Raw genomic sequence first — 17,737 nt, 5'->3', positions numbered from 1 at the left:
AGTGCCTTGAGCTCTTAAGATGGGGGGAGGAGAGGAAGCACAGAGTGAAAGACAGAAAGGAGAAGAGAGGATTGCCATTGCTGGGTGATTAATATGTTTAGAATATTTTTACAGGGTGAAAAAATTAAATCAAATTATTTAAAACTTGAGAAGTTCAACAAACCACAAGGCAGAATTTCTATTTGTCTTTTCTGTCATTCCCTTATCTTCAAACACCGAGCTTGCTCTGTAGCATCAGAAAGCAAACATTCAGTAAAGAGAGAGGCTGCTGGGTGGGGGGAGCATCCTGGTTGCTTTAGTACACTTATATGCAAATGAGTGCTGAAGGCATGATGTTACTAGGAACTGAACTGAATCCATGCTTTTTCTTAGTGAGAGAAAGTATTTTTTTCTATTCCATCTCCTAACTCTGCATTGTAAGAATCTCAAAATAATCAACAAAAATTGTTTATTTCAATTAAAATATTTATAGGGCATCTAAGCAACATACTAAAAGGCAGTGCACAACATCAACACCAAAATAAACAAATCAGACCAAAACCAAATGGTCTAGAACAAATTCAAACCATAGTGGTGTCAAGTAAGCCCACCTCTCCTGATGAAAGGGATCGATTCTCAATTAACACAAATAAGAAGGATGGAAAGGTGACAGCAAAAAATAAAAACCTCAAGAGAACAGAGAAAATATAAGGGAATGAAAACAGAGAGTAGCTCTTTCAGCTCATGGTTTGGTGCTTGTGACATCATTGATTCATTCTCGGTGAACAAAAATACGGAGTCTAATTTTCTGGACCCCAAAGAGGCGGCAACGACCTCTTAAGTACAGTGCAAGTGATATTTGTATGCTAGGACTATGTTTACTTAATCTCCTGAAGGCTTACTAGCAAATTTTAAATATTTATCAAAGATACATTTAAGAATTAAGCTTCTCACATAATCACCTCCATCCCTTCCCCACACAGCCCCTATGAATGGTACAGCCCCTGCTGAGTTCAGGGAGGCAGCCAAGGTAGGGGTGTCATACAAGTCTTTCTGAAAGACCCACTTCTGTAGTGTTGCTTCAAGTGAATAAATGGGATTTTTATATAAAATTGCCATCATTGTTCCCCTTCCCCTAACTTCAGTCTGCATGTCTCTCTCATCTTATCGTCTCTTGAATATTCAACAAGCACCTAGTACATGACGGGCAATCACATAAATAATCCTCAAACAACATTAAGTAATGGGTAGGTTAATGCACCTGCTCTTCTGCTTTCAGACCCTAGCAACCACTGCTGAAATCTCTGTTCAGTTTCAAGTGAAAATAAATTTGACGTGTTCATCTTAATACCTACTGCGCACAAAACCATCATACAACTTTATTCCTCAACAGGAGCCCAGAGCTTGAACAACAAAGGTATGCTGCATTTCTTTCCTGACTCTAATACAATCATCTTCCTTGTCAGTTACACTAGAAAGTAACTTTAGTCAATCTTTTCAAGAGCACAACATTTACACAACACATACAAAGAAAATAAGATATCCTTGGACAAAACTGAAACCTAGGAAATTCCTTGGGAATTTCATTATGATTTTCTTTAATTGAGCTTCCTGTTTTTCTTTCTTTTTTAAAAATAATTTTCAATTGTACTGTTTGAAAACATTTAAAGAAGAAAAAATAGCAACCTCAGATAATTTCATGTCCCTATTTTAAAACTATAGTTAAGGAATGCTCTTTACAGAGACAGAGAGAGATGCATTTTTTAAAAGAGATCCATGCACAGTTGCACACTTATATTTGCATATGCATTTGTTCGTGCCGGTGCATGCAGATCAGGTAAATTCACATGCAGATAGCTCACTGGACACCCAAACTGTATTAAAAACACCCAATTTGCAAGCACCATCACAGTAGTAGAATGTATGAATATAGCTGTGCAATTGCATGTCCTCAGATAAACCTTTCACTTTAAAAAAGTTGTCTCCCTCAAAGAGTGTTTGTGTGCTACAGATTTGATAAATACTATATTCACCTAAATTAGTAAAATCATTTAAGAGAAAAATCCCATTTATCTCCACACCCTACACATAGTAATACAAATTCCATTCACTTTTCAACAAATTCCTGGTAACACTTTCTGGCGCACCTTTATCAGATGGCATGCTCCCACAGACATCAACCACATAACTCATTCTGTGCCTTTTTTAAAGTCAGCATTAAATCTTCATTCTCTAACTGTGCATTATGTTAACCTCAGAATTTCCACAGTCTGATTTTTTGGTAAGATTTTATTATTATTGCTGTATTGCTCTCAGGCAACTAGTTCCTCTATATCAAATACATGAAGAGTAAAACTTACAATAAGATAGTGTTGTAAAACTTTACAAAAGTATTTGTTGCCCATGTGAAATAGCATCAAGAGTAATTCCAGGAACTACAGGAAACCAAGGGCCAGATGATGCCCGGCTGCTGCACAGCTGTATGAGGGGCTAGAAATCTTTTACTAGTTTCACTCCCGAAGCAAGTCACAGCTGCAGTCCCATAGTGTTTCAGAATATAGGGACTGCTTCCTCCTACTGCCCCTGGAGCACGGGCTAACCCGAAGGGAATTGTGGGATTTCTGCATCCAACAGCCATAGCTATGCCCCTCTCACACAGGTCAGTGAACAGCTGGATGCTGAGGCAGATGCACGATATTTATTTATTCAATAAACTAATTTTATACTCAAGCGCTCTCTCAAGACACACACACAAAAAATCTAACCCAGCCAATATAACGGAAGTGTCTGCTTTCTTACTCATGCTGATAAAGTGCTGAAAATGTAATGTCCTATTCTGTGCTTTTTTGTTGCCTACTATCTGTTGTTTCCATATAAGTAAATGGCCCCATGGTGCTTGTGGATCTCAACCGTCCATGAGAAGTAATGGCCACTCCGGTCAGTCTTTTTATACCACCCCAGGCCATACCTCCACTAGGGAAAAGATGCAGTGTAGCACAAAAGGATCATGGTCACAGATCTTTAGAACTAAGCTCTTCCTTTCTATGTGTTTGTACCAAAAGGGAAGCAGTATCTGGCCCAAAATGATCATTCAATATGAAGGCAAAATAGCAGTGACTGTCCATCCTCAGATTTGATTTCTATATACAAATCCATGTTTAAACAACATGGTATTCTTGCCTATGAGTGTGATGAATCACACAAAGAGTGCACGCCAATTGATGCATATAAAGCCCCAGATTCTCATCTGATGTAAATCCGAGTATTTTCTTGGAAGTAAATGGTGCTATAGCAGCTAAGGATCTGTCCCTAATTCTATAATAATGTATCATGACTGTATCCTTTTCCTTCTTTTTTGAGTGGTGGTAGTAATCAGCCTTCTGACACCTTTCCACGTGTTGTCATCATTTTCCTACAGTACACAGCAATAAGCTACAGGCAAACAGCTAGAAACATCTATACATATACATGAGCTTCAGGACTTGAGCCAAAGTCTACTGAAGTCAATGGGCGTCTTTCCATTGACTTTAATGGGCTTTGGATCAGCCCTTCAATTTTAGTTATTTAATTTTACTGTTCAGCCTGCATTTTGTTAAATTATCACAAGCAGCAATCAGATAAACATAAGCTTCTACAACATTTTATCTTTTCTCTTCTCCCCAAGATACTACTGTCCTACCTGATCTCTCAACTGGTGGACAGAAGTCTGAAGGTTCAGGATCTGGTTGAAGAGAGGGCTCTGCAGCACTGATTTTAGCAAGCTCAACTTCTCCTCATTTGCTAAGTCACCTCGTTCCCGCAGTTTCGCCTGCAGGCGCTCCACTGCCTGCAGGGCCCGATGTGTATCTGCAGCGATATTCATTACCAGTCACCTGTAGCTTACAAAAGCTCACATGCAGCTAGCAAAGACTATATAAACAACATCACTTTCCCACCAGCTAAAATTAGAGATGGGTGATATTTTACAAATTTTAACATTAAGTGAAAAATATTGAACATTAAAAAACAATTTAAAAAAAGACCAATTCTGCCCTCAATTATGTGGGTACAATTCCCATGGACATCAATGGAAGGGCAGAAGCCAATAGTAGCGGCACGTGTCCATGCAGAATTGGGTCCTATATGTGAAAAATTGTTCATGTAAACTCAGGTGCAGGAATCACAGCTTGTGAGCTTTCAATTGACGGTTGTAATACAAACACCCTTAAGTAGAGATATTGTGAATTTTTTTGTTTTAATTTTCACAAAAGATGTACATGATTTTCCATCTAGCTCTATTATTAAATATGAAAAAGAAACAGACAATGCTAATAAATAGCTCATCAGGAATAATGCACACGATGTGCATTTCAAAATACATGCATGAACACAAGAATCCAAACATCTTCAGACATTTCTATGTATAGTAGCTATGTTTGACACTATGTAGCTCAATTATCTTATACAGTAATGTCTTAAGTTCACATCTATCATATAAACCTAGTTTGGCCACAAACATATAGTGGTAACATAAAACCTCACCTATTGCTTCCAGCATGTTTTCCACTGCTCACTTTCTATCCCAAAATTGCAAATGGCAGCTAATATACTTCCCTAAAAATAACAGAAGTAGAAAAAAAGTGATCACATTAAGAGAATTAAGAATCAAATCTTAAAACACTGAAGTTCTTGAAAAACAATCAACACAACCACTCTTTAAACAATTAAAATAAGCTAGCAGCTGATTATATTCCAAAAGTCACTTTTGAACCTGAAAACTAAGAATGGAAAGTATTAGAGGGGTAGCCATGTTAGTCTGGATCTGTAAAAAACGACAAAGAGTCCTGTGGCACCTTATAGACTAACAGACGTTTTGGAGCATAAGCTTTCATGGGTGAATACTCACTTCATCAGATGCATGTAGTGCAAATTTCCAGAGGCAGGTATAAAATGATTTTTAGTATTATTCATAACGTTTCATAATTTCCATAACAATGATGTGCTAGTTGTAGTGTACTATTTTAACCAGAAGCTGTAAATTTAGTTTCCAAATGACGCTGTACAAAACTTGAGGGCTTTGTTTGCATGAGCACATGTGACATACTTCCTGCAATATCCATTTCCACATGTTACATGCACAATTTGTGTTTTGGAGTTTTGAGTTCCAACTGTCAGAATCCATGGTTTTGCATCAAAACAAAGCAAATCTATGAGATTCAAAGGAATATGTGCAATCAGTATCTTCATTTATTATTTACACAGCATCAAAAATCTGATAGCACTTCATAGTTAAGAGGTTGCAATTTAAACCAACAATGTACAAATAAAGGATGGAAGATAGGATAGAACAAAAAAACCCCAAAGGGATGAAAAGATAAAGACTAGTATGTATCTTATTAGCTCCATGATATTTTTGTGTTGCTTATACTGAATACATGCTGGTGTAAAGGTCTTTATCAGCACAACTTTGAGATGTCTCAATTACTCATGAGTAGTGAAGCCACATGTAAGTTATGCATGTCATCCAAAATTACTTCCATTAAAACCTTTATACAACAATATACCAGCATGTATTTTGTATGTGTGATATATTTTACAGACTATTTTACAAATGTTTTAGAAAGATTTAAAAATTATTATTGGGTCTATTTTTTTAAATCCATCCACCTGAAAAGTCAGGAGTTTCACTTACCATGAAGTAAACTGTACAAGATCTCAAAAGGAGCCACACACAAAATTCATAAAATTACCTTACATAGATTTTTTTAAAAAATGGAAAAGCTATGTTTAAAATGTAATACCTTGCAGCCCTGCAGGACTAAAATAGAATAACTCCCATCTCAAGCTCTGCAGTACCACGAGACATCGGATTTTAAATCCATCACTGGTCCAGGATTGAATTTTGCCATCTTGGCTCTCAGACAGATGCAATTTTATTTGCAGCAGAGATTTGAGTGGAGAGGGGTGAGGAATTCCATATGTGGAGGAAACATTTCTTTGATATTTTCATTTAATTAAGAAAATGGTGCCTTTCTGAAGTTGCTCAAAAGTCTGGAGCATTTGGGTGCTGGGAAGATGGATTAGTGGGCTGAGTGCAGGCAAGTGCATGATAAAATGTATCTATCACGTGGCTATTACCTTCACATCTGTAACAATATTATGTTCCTATGTAATATATATGCAACATATTGCATCCTAACTTAAATCTGGTTAACACATCAAAGTGCAAAGAACTGTGGTCTATAAGTAAGTGTATTGTCAAGGAGACCAGGGAGGTGGGAGACATGGTAGAACTGGTCATTTAAGAATTCTGTGTGGTGGGGCACAGATGAAGGCATGTGGACAGGAATAGGAGAACAACCCTAGAGGGCAATTAATCATGCAGTTTGGGAAGAATGTAAGCGGAATGCCTCCCTACACAGAAACTGAGAAAATATCTACCTGCCCAGATTCATTTGAACAAGTCATGAACAATGAAGAATGGCTGATAAACATGGACTGTGTTTTGAGTTAGTAGAGAAACCCAAAATCTAGTGGGTTTAAATACAGTTTGTGTGCAAACATCTCTTTAGTTCCAACAAGTCTGAATATTTCACACCATTTTATTTTTGGATGCTTTCACTGATTCACAGTTAGAACTGTCTTTTTCATGGCAATTCATCACTTCAGATCAATCTTGGAATTCAGATTCTCCAAGTGACTGAATGAAAAGTAACCTTATCACATGACACACACTACACTGACACACAGAGCAGTAACAGACACTACAACCTCTAATGAATTTGTTCTCTCATTTCATCTGGCATAGCTGATGCCCACACATGCCTATCAAATCTCAAGAAGTCTAAAACTGAAGGAGGCTATGATTTCGCTAGATCATAATATTGCATATAACTATATTTTATAAGCGAGTGGATAGATGAGGTGGTTTTACATATTGAAGAGGGATTGGCTTCCCTAAATTAGTCTGTCCAGTTACCTTTCTTGCCAGATACGCAAATACCTAAATTTATCAAATCAAATCCTTTATTCAAAACCCATATTTGGGCTTAGAGAGGTTTCTGTAATTTGATGGACGAGTCTGCAGTTCTCTCGCCATTGTAATCCATTCATACCAATTACGTTTCCTTCAAGTCCTGCCAAGCCCCATTTTGAAAACAAACAGGGAGTAAGTCCCCATTCCCCATCTGCAGCCAAAGAGCACATAGCATAGCTCAGGAGGGACATGAAAAGGTGTTCACAATCCTAAAGCTGCTGTGCACTAGAACAGTCCATGAAAATGTAAGGTTGCTCAGAATGACTCGTTGCCAGGAGCTGTTATATCAGCTCTCCAGCAGCAATAAATCCTGCCAAAATTGGGGTGACCCTCCTGTGAGTGAATTCTCTTCCATATAGAACAAAAAGTATTGATGAGTGAGAGGTGGAGGAACTGGTATGGGAGCAGTCCTGTAATTTTACATGTTGAAGGATGAGTATGTTAATGGGTTAGAAGCAGATTGTTCTTTATAGATGTATTGATATGTGAAGCTGATACACACAAGATGAGAAGCTTGTCTGGGTTTTATTTATTAGAGGAGAGGGAGGGGAGATAGCTTCTCAATCATAATGGCTTTCACTACGATGCCTTGGCCTAGCTCTGTATTTAACCATATAAACACCATGAGCAGTTACAACAAAAGTTCTTGGCTCATTTAAAAAAAAAAAAAGCAGCTTTTATTTTAACAGCTTCCTTGTATTTTACTCCCTGCTCATTGGGACAAATTCTACCTTCAGATATGGTGGCATAGCTGAATTTACACCTGTACATCTGAGGGCAGGATTCAGTGTATTGTTTGTATTACACTCTTAGAAGACTGAAAATAAGGTGCATTTTCTTTTTGATCTTCTCATTTTCAATATGGCTACTCTGATTAGTTATTTGTATTAAAGTAGCACCTAGAGGCCCCAATCCAGCTTTTTTACAGAGATATCTGATTAAAACCCAGTCCATGCCCCAAAGAGTTTACTATCTTAACTTGACGTTGATTCTACTACTCTGTTTCTACTAGAGCTGAAGTCACCATTTCTAACAACCATTCTATGCGCTGGCTTCATCAGTACCGTACTGCCTATGCTAATAAGCACAACTATAGCAATGTTAATTGGTCACCTCTCATTCCTGACTGCCCCCTGGGACACCTTACCCTGACTGCCCCCCCGCCACCCCATCCACCCACCCACCCCCGTTCCTGACTGCCCCCCTGGGAACCCCTGCCCCATTCAACCCCCATTCCCCACCCTCTGACCGCCCTGACCATCACCCCGAACTCCCCTGCCCTCTATCCAACTCCCCCGCTCCCTGCCCCCTTACCGCGCTGCCTGGAGCACCAGTGACTGGCAGTGCTACAGCCGCGCCACCTAGAGCAGCAGGACAGGCAGCTGCGCCGCCTGGCTGGAGCCTGCCACCGCCACCATGCAGCACAGAGCACTGGGTCAGGCTGTGACTCTGCAGCTGCGCTGCCTGGCAAGAGCTCACAGCTCCACCGCCCAGAGCATTACGCCGGCGGCGAGTGAGCTGAGGCTGCGGGAGAGGGGGAACAGCAGGGGAGGGGCCGGGGGCTAGCCTCCTGGGGTAGGAGCTCAGGGGCCTGGCAGGAGGGTCTCGCGGTCCATAGTTTGCCCACCTCTGGTCCAGATTCCCTCAATAACTGGAAAGAGAAGTAAAACTGCCCTCTGTTATCATTGTACAAGCCAATAAAAAGTGAACTGGACATTTAAAATTTATGTTATAATTTAAGCAATGATTTAATAATCATTAAGTTATCCTTTAAGCAGTAGAGGCAATGATAATCATCATGATTATTTAAATATGAGGTTAAATTCACACCAGGATTTATGATGACACAGGCTACAGGGAGGACAAGGAGGTGGCAAAAGTGGTAGCATCTTTTCCCTTCTGCTGGGGAAAGTCAACAGGGGACCAAAACAGCAACAAAATGTAGGTGATACTGACTAGAAAGAGGCTCAGTGAGGGCAGATTCAGTGCCTCCCATCCACCAATCTCCTAGAGATAGAGGTTAAAGCTGGTCCCCCTAGAACAATCTCAATGGGAGGCAGCAGCAGCAATGCACTTGCTCTCCTCTGGGTTTTATCCGCCTTTGTTGGAGCAGAATGTAAGTTACACCACCTTATTTCAACTTTAGGGCCAATTCTGCAGCGCAATTGGCAAGAAGTGTTCAGCATGTTGCATCTTTGAACACTTAGTGCCTGATCCTGCACCACTGACAGGGAACAGGAGTAGGGCCTTCTTGAATCTAGCCGTGAGCTTTATGTTGACAGTACCCCTTTAACTACAGCAGTGAAATCATTTAACTCAACCGTCAAAAGCTTCACCAAAAAGAAAAACTGGCCCACATCTAATGAGTTCTTTTATCATATAATTTCCAAGAGAGCGCTTCATCCTGCTTCATTGATTGGTACTCCATCTAGTATTTCACAAATCCTTTTTAAGATAAATACCTTGGAAACTAATGCTTATAGCGCTGGATTAGCGAACATGCAATGTCAAAAATAGAAAGCACCATAATAGGCTTTATCCTACAGCCATTACTGTACTGGTAGCGTTTTCAGAATACAACAGAAATGCCTATATTGAGACTGATATCCAGGCCCAAATGTTGGCTATAAGGCTTAGAGACTAAACAGAAATCTGCTTCAATTAAACAAAAAGAATATTCAGGACACACATTTTATATACACACTAAGGCCAACATTTTAAAATGTTCGATCTACATTTACGCTTGAATTTGGCCTGCTTAGTATGTCTTTTTTCCAACCTTGTCCTGTCTCCCCCCGCCCCCCATTGTCTGGCTGCCACTCAGATGCCATCGTGTTGTCGTCAGTGGCACTGAGTACAAACTGCAACCCACACGTAGGGGATGCTACTATCTACTGCCAGGTCTCCCTGCCACTACAGCTTGCAATCCTCAAAGGTAAACTTGTTATCACCTAGCCTCACTGCCACCACTGGCTGCAACCCCGAGGGGGAGGCGAACATTGAACTCTGGGCTCCCACATGGCATACAAATGTTGTTTTGCTTTGATCATGTTATTCTGTTTCTAAGGTATGTAGGTAGGTTAATTTGGGCACAGGATAAAGAAAAAACCACTTTTCCGACAGAACCCTGCTATATTCTTACTTTCACCTCCATGGAGAATCATGGCTATGCTACTGCCTGAAGTGCTTTCCTAGGAGTGCCTACAAAAGTTGAGTGAAACAGACAAGAATTGCATGGACTGTATCATTTTCATTGTGCTCAGTAAATGCTATGCACAAATCACAACCTTCTGCTGGTGGTGCTTGGAGAGGCTGGGAATGGGAATGGCTAAATGGGGAGGCACAGAGACAAGGAGGTAAGAAGAAACACAGGAGCGATATACAGAGTTTTACTGACAGGACATCCATGTTCCAGACTGAGATTAACCACATGTTCCCTCAGCCAGTAGAGTCTAGAGCACACCCTTCTGTATGATGGGAGGAGGACTGATTTAATACAAGCAAAGGCAATTTGCACTGAGGATTTAATATAAGCAAAAGCAATTTGCACTTTTCTACACAGTTCATGAACCAAGCAAATTTCCCTTGACTAAAAAGTATGTAACTGACAGGCCCAAGAAGCCTGAAATCTAAATGTTAAAAGTTACCCCAATAAAAGAGGATTTTGAGACCCTTAAAGTAAAAATGCAATTAAGTATTTAAAAAACAGACAGTTCCCAAACCACTGTAGGTCATATTAAGACTGTAAATAATTCAGTATGAAAAGCTTTATTCCCAATCTCTGCAAATTTAGTATAATTTTGTATGAACCAAGATGAAAAAAGATGCACAAAATAAAATATAATACATTGAACATATATTAATTATGACAGCAAATAAAAATATTTTTACTTTAGCTAAAAGTCATATTAAATATTTTTGAGGGATGGATGAAAAAATAATTTGAACATTTAAATTAGCTTCTAGTTTTATTTACTTTATTTTTATAAGTTTTATTTTGTTAACACTTTTGTATAAATCATATTGCTGTTTAATTGGAACTTAGCACAACACTGTATGATGAAGTTATCTATACACCTGTTCTTAATATTACAATCTGTTCTGTGATAAGACACAAGTACATTCAAGTATTCTATTTACTAACACGTAATTTTTAATTAAGTATATTTTTAGTGTGATTCAAAATTTTAAACATGTTTACGTTTTTTTTTCCTACTGACAAATGCACCTGATTCCATTTATTCTGAATTATTTTTAACTATTATTAACTGCTGGCAGCATTATAAAATGGAAATCTATTAGGAAAACTGAATTTTTCATAAGGAAGTTACGTTATATTTTGTAAACTATTTTCTTAAAATAGCATCTATATGAAATGTAAACTTGTATTACGTGGATGGAATTACTGTACATATCTGTGTCGCTTCAACCAAAGCTAACCACAATTTGTAAAACAGGGCAAGCTTTTCAACAAATATACTTTGGGAATTAGTATTTCAAATCCAAACATGTTTACACTCTTAAACATTTATAAATTGAACCATTTACTCTAGGACTCCTAAAACATCTACATATTTTACAGGATATTGAATAGTTCCCAGCACAGTAAGCAACAGTTCAAAAAAAGGTCTGTCAAAGATTCAGTGTTTTTCTTACAACTGAAGGACATAAAAATATAAAAAGTCTCCTGTACTAAAAGACTATTAAATTCAGCATATTTTTACAATGTCATATTAGAGTATGTAACAGGTTTCTTCTGACTATGCTAATATTTTCAATGGAAAGACCTGCTCCAAATAACAATGAGAATTCTACCAATTTAACACCTTAATTCTTTTTGGGACACTTATTTCTCAACTACCAGCCAAAACAGCCCCAAAGCTTCTTTCCAAGATAGTAGAGGGCAGATATTTACACATAAATGTATAGACAGATGTAGAAAAAGAACAAAATTAAATATTGCAATATGATCTCGGTAGGAGTCCCAATGAGTGAAATAAAAATATCATTGCCATGAGTATTAAATTAATGAGGTCATATTCATTAAACATGGTAGCCTGCTGTCTTCAGGTACCTCAGTAGGATGCTAGTAAAGGTCACTTAAGCAGCTGATTTATTCAACCCTTATGAATTTCACAGAAATCATAATCTATTGGGTAAGTACTGTATTTTCTGTTTTACTTTTTTGGAGCATGGATTGGATGATCCTGAAAGCCTTCAGATGGTTTTAAATCTGATGATTAAAATGTGGCCTGTGTGCGAGGAGATTTATTCTATAATAAAATATTCAAACTGGTCTATAAATTGATAAGCTGTAAAAAGTTTCATGGAACTGTGTTCTGTGGATTCCAAAGACACACAAAGCCAGAAAAAAATATATAAGGGGTATGTACTAACATTAAAGCAAAGCTTTTTCTTGTTTCCTCGTGCTGATATCAATTAGATGGCCTAGGGCAGATTTTATCCCAAAGCAGGAAGAATGTATTCAGACAAAAATCTACTCAATAGTAGGCTGGAGTGTAAGGTTCTGGGAGCATATTCATAAAAGCCAGTGACATAAGTAACTGATTAAAGGCACATTTCTCTGCTAGTGAAAAGGAAAAGCATTAGCACGGTACCAAAATGGATAATCAGCAAGGGGAAAAAATCAATGTAGGAAGACCAGAGTAGGTAGGTAGCTGTGGATGCAGGTTTTCGCTCTCTAAATAAAACTGGGATGCTGAAAGAAAAGAAATAAACTCTTCAAAAATATCTTTCTATGATATTTATTATTTATCTGACCATGTCTGGGCTATTATATAAATAAGTCATTTTCATTATATAAACTACTCTAGTATGCATTTTGTACCATTCTTCCATACAAAAATAAGCATGGCAGCTATATCATCTTAATATCAACTATCCCAGACAGCTGTAAAATAAAAATGACAGTCACACACTGGATATCTAATTCTCCAAATAAATATATTTTAACACTAAAAGAATATGTCTATACCATTAGAATTATTTCATAATTTTATTTTCTTAGGCACATTAAACTAAAACACTACAAATGGCATAGTTTTCTCTATCTTGCCTACGAAGACATCCAAGGTTTTTTTCTCTTAAGTGACTCACACTTTTTCCCAGTTTCCCCTTCACATAAATTGTTGGTTAATCAGGGAAGTTTTCAGGACACATAATATGCCAACTCAGACATTTAATGACAAATACATTAATGCTGAAGCTAAATAGGAAGTGGAAGCTCATTTTCTTATTTGTTTAATTAAACATTTAAAAACGACACTACGTTTTATCTGCTATATTGTACCCATTCTTGTTTTCAAATGCAAAGCAAAACATTATTCTAAAGTAACATTCTCCCACTTTTTCTCTCTTTTAGTTTTGATTCCCCCCACGCCAAGTTGTCCATTTGAGAAGTGAATAATATAGTAATGTAACGGGTCTTGTCCTGCTAAAAATTAAATCAATGGACATTTTGCCGCTGATTTCAATGGGAACAGGATTGGACCCTTACAGATACTACTTAGATTGTAATATCTCCAGGGCAGGGACTGTCTTTTTGTTCTGTTTGTACAGCATCTAGCACCTTGAGGTCCTGGTCCATGATTAAGGACCCCAGGTAATACAAATAAATAATAATAATATACCCTAATTAGCAATCAGTGCTTAAGCAAAACTTCATGGAAGGGGTTGCTATTCTTCTCCCTCATGTTCCTCTTACTTTATAAGAAATCCCAGCAAAACTAACATTTTATTTTCAACAGGCAGCAGGTGATATGGGGCAAACATCACTAGTGCTGTATGAGGTACTATTTTTAAAACTGGAGGGGAAATACATCACAACACCAGTTCGAAACTAATGCATCCATCTCATGAAATGTAAATAAATAGAGTGCAAACGTTACCTTTCCCTCAAAAGGTATTATAGTTTATTCCACAGCTATGTAATCAGTTTCATCTTCTCAAGTGTTTAAAAGCATATACACCTAAGTAAACATAATAAATAAAATAAAGTTATCCAGACACAAGGCCAAATTCTATCCTCTGATACCTTGCACATTTCCCACTGAGTAAACAGGACTATCATGATGGCAGATTTTGGCCCTTGTTTGTACTCTGCTGGAAAAATGTCTAAATATGTTGATTAAAATAAATATTTTTTCAAGATCAGAATTCCTGAAATTCCAGTGAAATTGTGAACAGGGAGTCATCATGATTTCCCAACACCAAATGTAGTTTATTTATCACAAGATAGGCTACACATAGTTCTGCATTCTTATTAGTAGCTCCATCAAATTCTTCAACTTCAGCTTCCATGGAGTCTCTCAGACAAACATTCTGCCTGCAGGCACCAATCTGGGGAATAGGGGGTGGAGAAGGGTTTTCTTTTTTAGCCAAGCGGTTCAAAGACAAATAATCACAAGGATTTGGGGAAGAATTTGAGCGTTCCTAGGTTCATACACTAACTACAACTCAAGGCAAAAGATTTTACAGATTCACCACACATGCAGTTCTTCTTCCCAGCAGACCTAGAGCACCTTGCAAATTCTCTACAACTTATGGTGTGGACGGAGGATGCTCCTCATAACCTGCATTCTCACCTTCTGTCTACGCCAGGCAATTAGGCGTGCAACACGTCCGCTGACACCCTTAAATTGGAGCTCAGACTTTATCATGTTGAATGGGGGGAGTGCATGGGGGAATGGAGGGAGCTGACTAACACAAGATCGTTTGCAAAATACCATATTAAAAATAGGGTTTGTGCGTGCAGAGCCCACGAGGCGAGCTGGGGGGCCCTCCGGTCAGCTCGGAGGGGTTACAAAATGCCCACGCCAGAAGCTACTTGCAATACCCAGCGGAGATGTGGCTTTTGTTTACAGCGGGATCTCTCCTGGCCCAGGCCGGCGATGGAGCAGCAGTGACCAGTATCCCTTCGCCGCCTCCAGGGACGCGCCCTTAAGAGCCGAGCCAAGTAAACATTCGCGGTAGAGCATCATTCCCCTTCTCCCCTCCCTCCCCGGCGCTTTCCGACAGCCCCGGGTCTAGCAAACGCCAGCCGGCGAGCGTGTCCTGCTGCGGCAGCCTTGCACGGCCGCTGCACGCCAGCCCCCCGCACGAAAGCTCAAGAAAGAAGCAACAGGCTCAGCCCACCACCACCAGCTGCTTCCCCTGTTCTGCGCAAGGCCTTGTGGCGCCCTCCCCTCCTCCTAGCAAAACCCAGGGGCCACAACCCCAGCCCCCTCCCCGCACAGGAAAACTTTACGGGGGGGGGACTATGGGTAAATCCCCCCTTTGCGGTGAGAGGGGAACATGCCCGAACCCCTCCCCCACACACCCCTTTACAGTGACACCGAAGGGGGCCGCCAAGGGAAGGGGAGCGGGGGGACAAAGAGACCCGGGGCCTCTCCCGAGGCGCCCACAGAACGTTCCCCGGGCGGAGCGAGCGCTACCCTCCGGGGCAGCCCCCCGGGCTGGCCGCCGCCCCCCGGCTCGCAGCTTACCCGGCTTGCTGCTCCAGGCACCCCGCAGCCGGGGGAGGGGGGGAGATGACCACTTGCAGCCCTTGTTTGCTGGCTCTGCAGACCTTCCTACCCCCCCCCCCGCCCCCAAGTAACGGCCCTGAGAGGAGGTGCAGGATAAACACGCAGAGGCTACCATGAAACTTAATCCTGCCCAACCATTAGACGGCGAGCCGCCCCCTCCCCCTTCCCTTTCCCTCCCAGCTACCAGACGTTCTTAAGCCGAGCCCCGCAGAAGTGGGAGTAGGAACCGGCTGCAAAGAAGGAACCATGACAACAGCAGCCAGCAACAGGAGGGGCCCCACTTGCTGCCCTCGCCGTCATTGCTCTGTGCTGCGTCTGCCCTGCCTGCTGAGGGAAGATGCAGGGGGGCCTCGGAGCTGCTCTGCTCAGGAGCACATTTGCAAAGTGGCGGCCTCCGCATTCTCATGCCACAAGCATGTCTTCTGGGGGGGAGGGAAGTGATGGCTCCTGGAACACACACACACACACGGTACCTCACATGTGCAAGCAGTTTGTGGAGACAGCATGCAGAGCTGTGCTCATCCAGGACGCTGCGTAGTGCCGTCCCGCTGGAGGTTGCAAATTCAGGCCCCGATCCCGCAAACACACAGGATTACTCTAGTCAGTAAAGTAATGCACACGGTTTTGCGCAGGATCGGGGCGTTAGTGGCCTTTTAAAAACTCGGTCCAAGCTGGTCTGGCCCCATACGGCTTTTAAGCGTTATTCCCTATAGCCGTTTACCTAGTTCTCTTTCTTTTAAAGGGACATCAACTTGCAATCCAATCATTTTTTAGAAGTTATTTGTTGTTTCAGATATTAGACCTGGCCCCGAGCTGCCTCCTCTCCTGCCAGTTACTGTGGTTTTGCGGTCATATTTTCCTTTTTTTTTTTTAAATAATGTTTTTTTCTCCCCCTTACTGTGAGAAAAGCACAAAAAATGACTGTGTGCACATGGGAACATTACAAGTGACTATACCAAATGCTATAAAATATATAAAGGAAATTGAAAAAAATAGACAAAATAGTGCCAGTGATTGTTTCCCCTACTTCCTTTGAGAAACTGTTCCACCATCAAATAGGTTTGATCACTAGTACATTTGGGCCTAATTTTGTATCTCTTATTCAGGCAACACTTTTATTAATTCAGGAAAGACTGCATAAATAACCCCTCCCTGACTTGTATGCTACAATTTTCTTTTTACTGTTTTCTAAAATTGACTGAATGGGAAGAGATTTTTCTTACAGAGGAAAAAAAATGGGGGAGGGATAGATGTATTATACTGTACAAAGTAAATAAGGGAACCAAACATCCTGCTGTTTGTTCCAGGAAAGGGATATTTTGTTCAGGGTTTGAACAGAGAAGGGTAGAAGAGAGAAAACTTCTTTAAATACATTTTTGTTATTAAGTAGGATTGTAGGGCTAAAAGAAAGGGGAGGTTTTGGGGGGATTTAAGCTTTTATTTGAATTTGAAATAATATCCAAAAAAACACAGATGGAGATTACTGTGCACCCTTCACATATATATACACAAATATCCCTAGAGTAAAATACAACAAATATGTAAGTGGAATAAGAGCAATGACAGTGCAATTTATTTTCAGCACAAAAAAGAATGCTAATGCTTTTTTTCTTATGTTTGCTGAGCATTTTGCTTCCTATCTGATGTACTTTTTTATTTAGTAACTATCAGTAGTGTCGTTATTTTCCTTTATATTGCCAAGAAATCACCTCTTGTTCCCTGTTTACTCAGGCAGCTCTGTTGTGATAGCATCCTTAGTACCAGAAAGAAGGCAGGCTTGCCCTGCTGAATATGTCATGTTGCAGTTGACTGCGGCCTGGTACTGTGTGTTGATTTGCTTGTTTTTGTTTTGATTTGGTTTACTTTGTCAAAATGTAACTGAATTGTAAACATTGCCACATTAGGTCAATAAAAGACACTATTGTGTTCTTCATCTCAAATACGGTAAAAAAACATTGTCCTTTAGCTAAATGGGGTTGTACTGGACTATATCTGAACAGAGATCCTACAAATACAGCCATGGTGTTAAACTCAAACATTTACAACCTGGAAGGTTCTATTTTGTCTCTCAGACCTTCATGTTCTGGTTTGTCCACTGTTTTTTTTTAATTAAATAGGAGGGTTATATTAGTCACAGTGACATTTCTGTACTCTACTGGGCTTCTATAAGTTCCCCAATAATTCTGAAGTTTGCACA

General features: G+C 39.9%; 1 protein-coding gene across 40 annotated transcripts in view; it reads right to left on the bottom strand.

The window, feature by feature from the left end:
- Positions 1–16,036, bottom strand: part of MPDZ (multiple PDZ domain crumbs cell polarity complex component) — a 131,938-nt gene extending 115,902 nt beyond the window's left edge. For 32 of the 40 annotated variants that reach the window (XM_042850478.2, XM_042850487.2, XM_065549551.1 and 29 more), the window contains exons 1-4: positions 15,499–15,951; positions 13,903–13,983; positions 4,501–4,572; positions 3,659–3,825 (exon numbers count right to left, since the gene is read on the bottom strand). In XM_042850478.2, the coding sequence (XP_042706412.1) occupies positions 3,659–3,825; positions 4,501–4,516 (183 nt within the window). In that variant the 5' untranslated portion in view covers positions 4,517–4,572; positions 13,903–13,983; positions 15,499–15,951. Of the gene's footprint in view, positions 1–3,658; positions 3,826–4,500; positions 4,573–13,902; positions 13,984–14,598; positions 14,704–15,498; positions 15,952–16,013 lie in introns of those variants that run through there. The other 8 variants (XM_065549560.1, XM_065549561.1, XM_042850490.2 and 5 more) reach the window with 7 other exon arrangements.
- Between the last annotated feature and the right edge of the window lie 1,701 nt (positions 16,037–17,737).

The sequence above is a fragment of the Chrysemys picta genome, chromosome 6, assembly GCF_011386835.1.
Source record: "Chrysemys picta bellii isolate R12L10 chromosome 6, ASM1138683v2, whole genome shotgun sequence".
Lineage (NCBI taxonomy): Eukaryota > Metazoa > Chordata > Testudines > Emydidae > Chrysemys > Chrysemys picta.
Note: the sequence above shows the minus strand (reverse complement) of the source record. Positions and strands in the feature narration are given on the sequence as shown.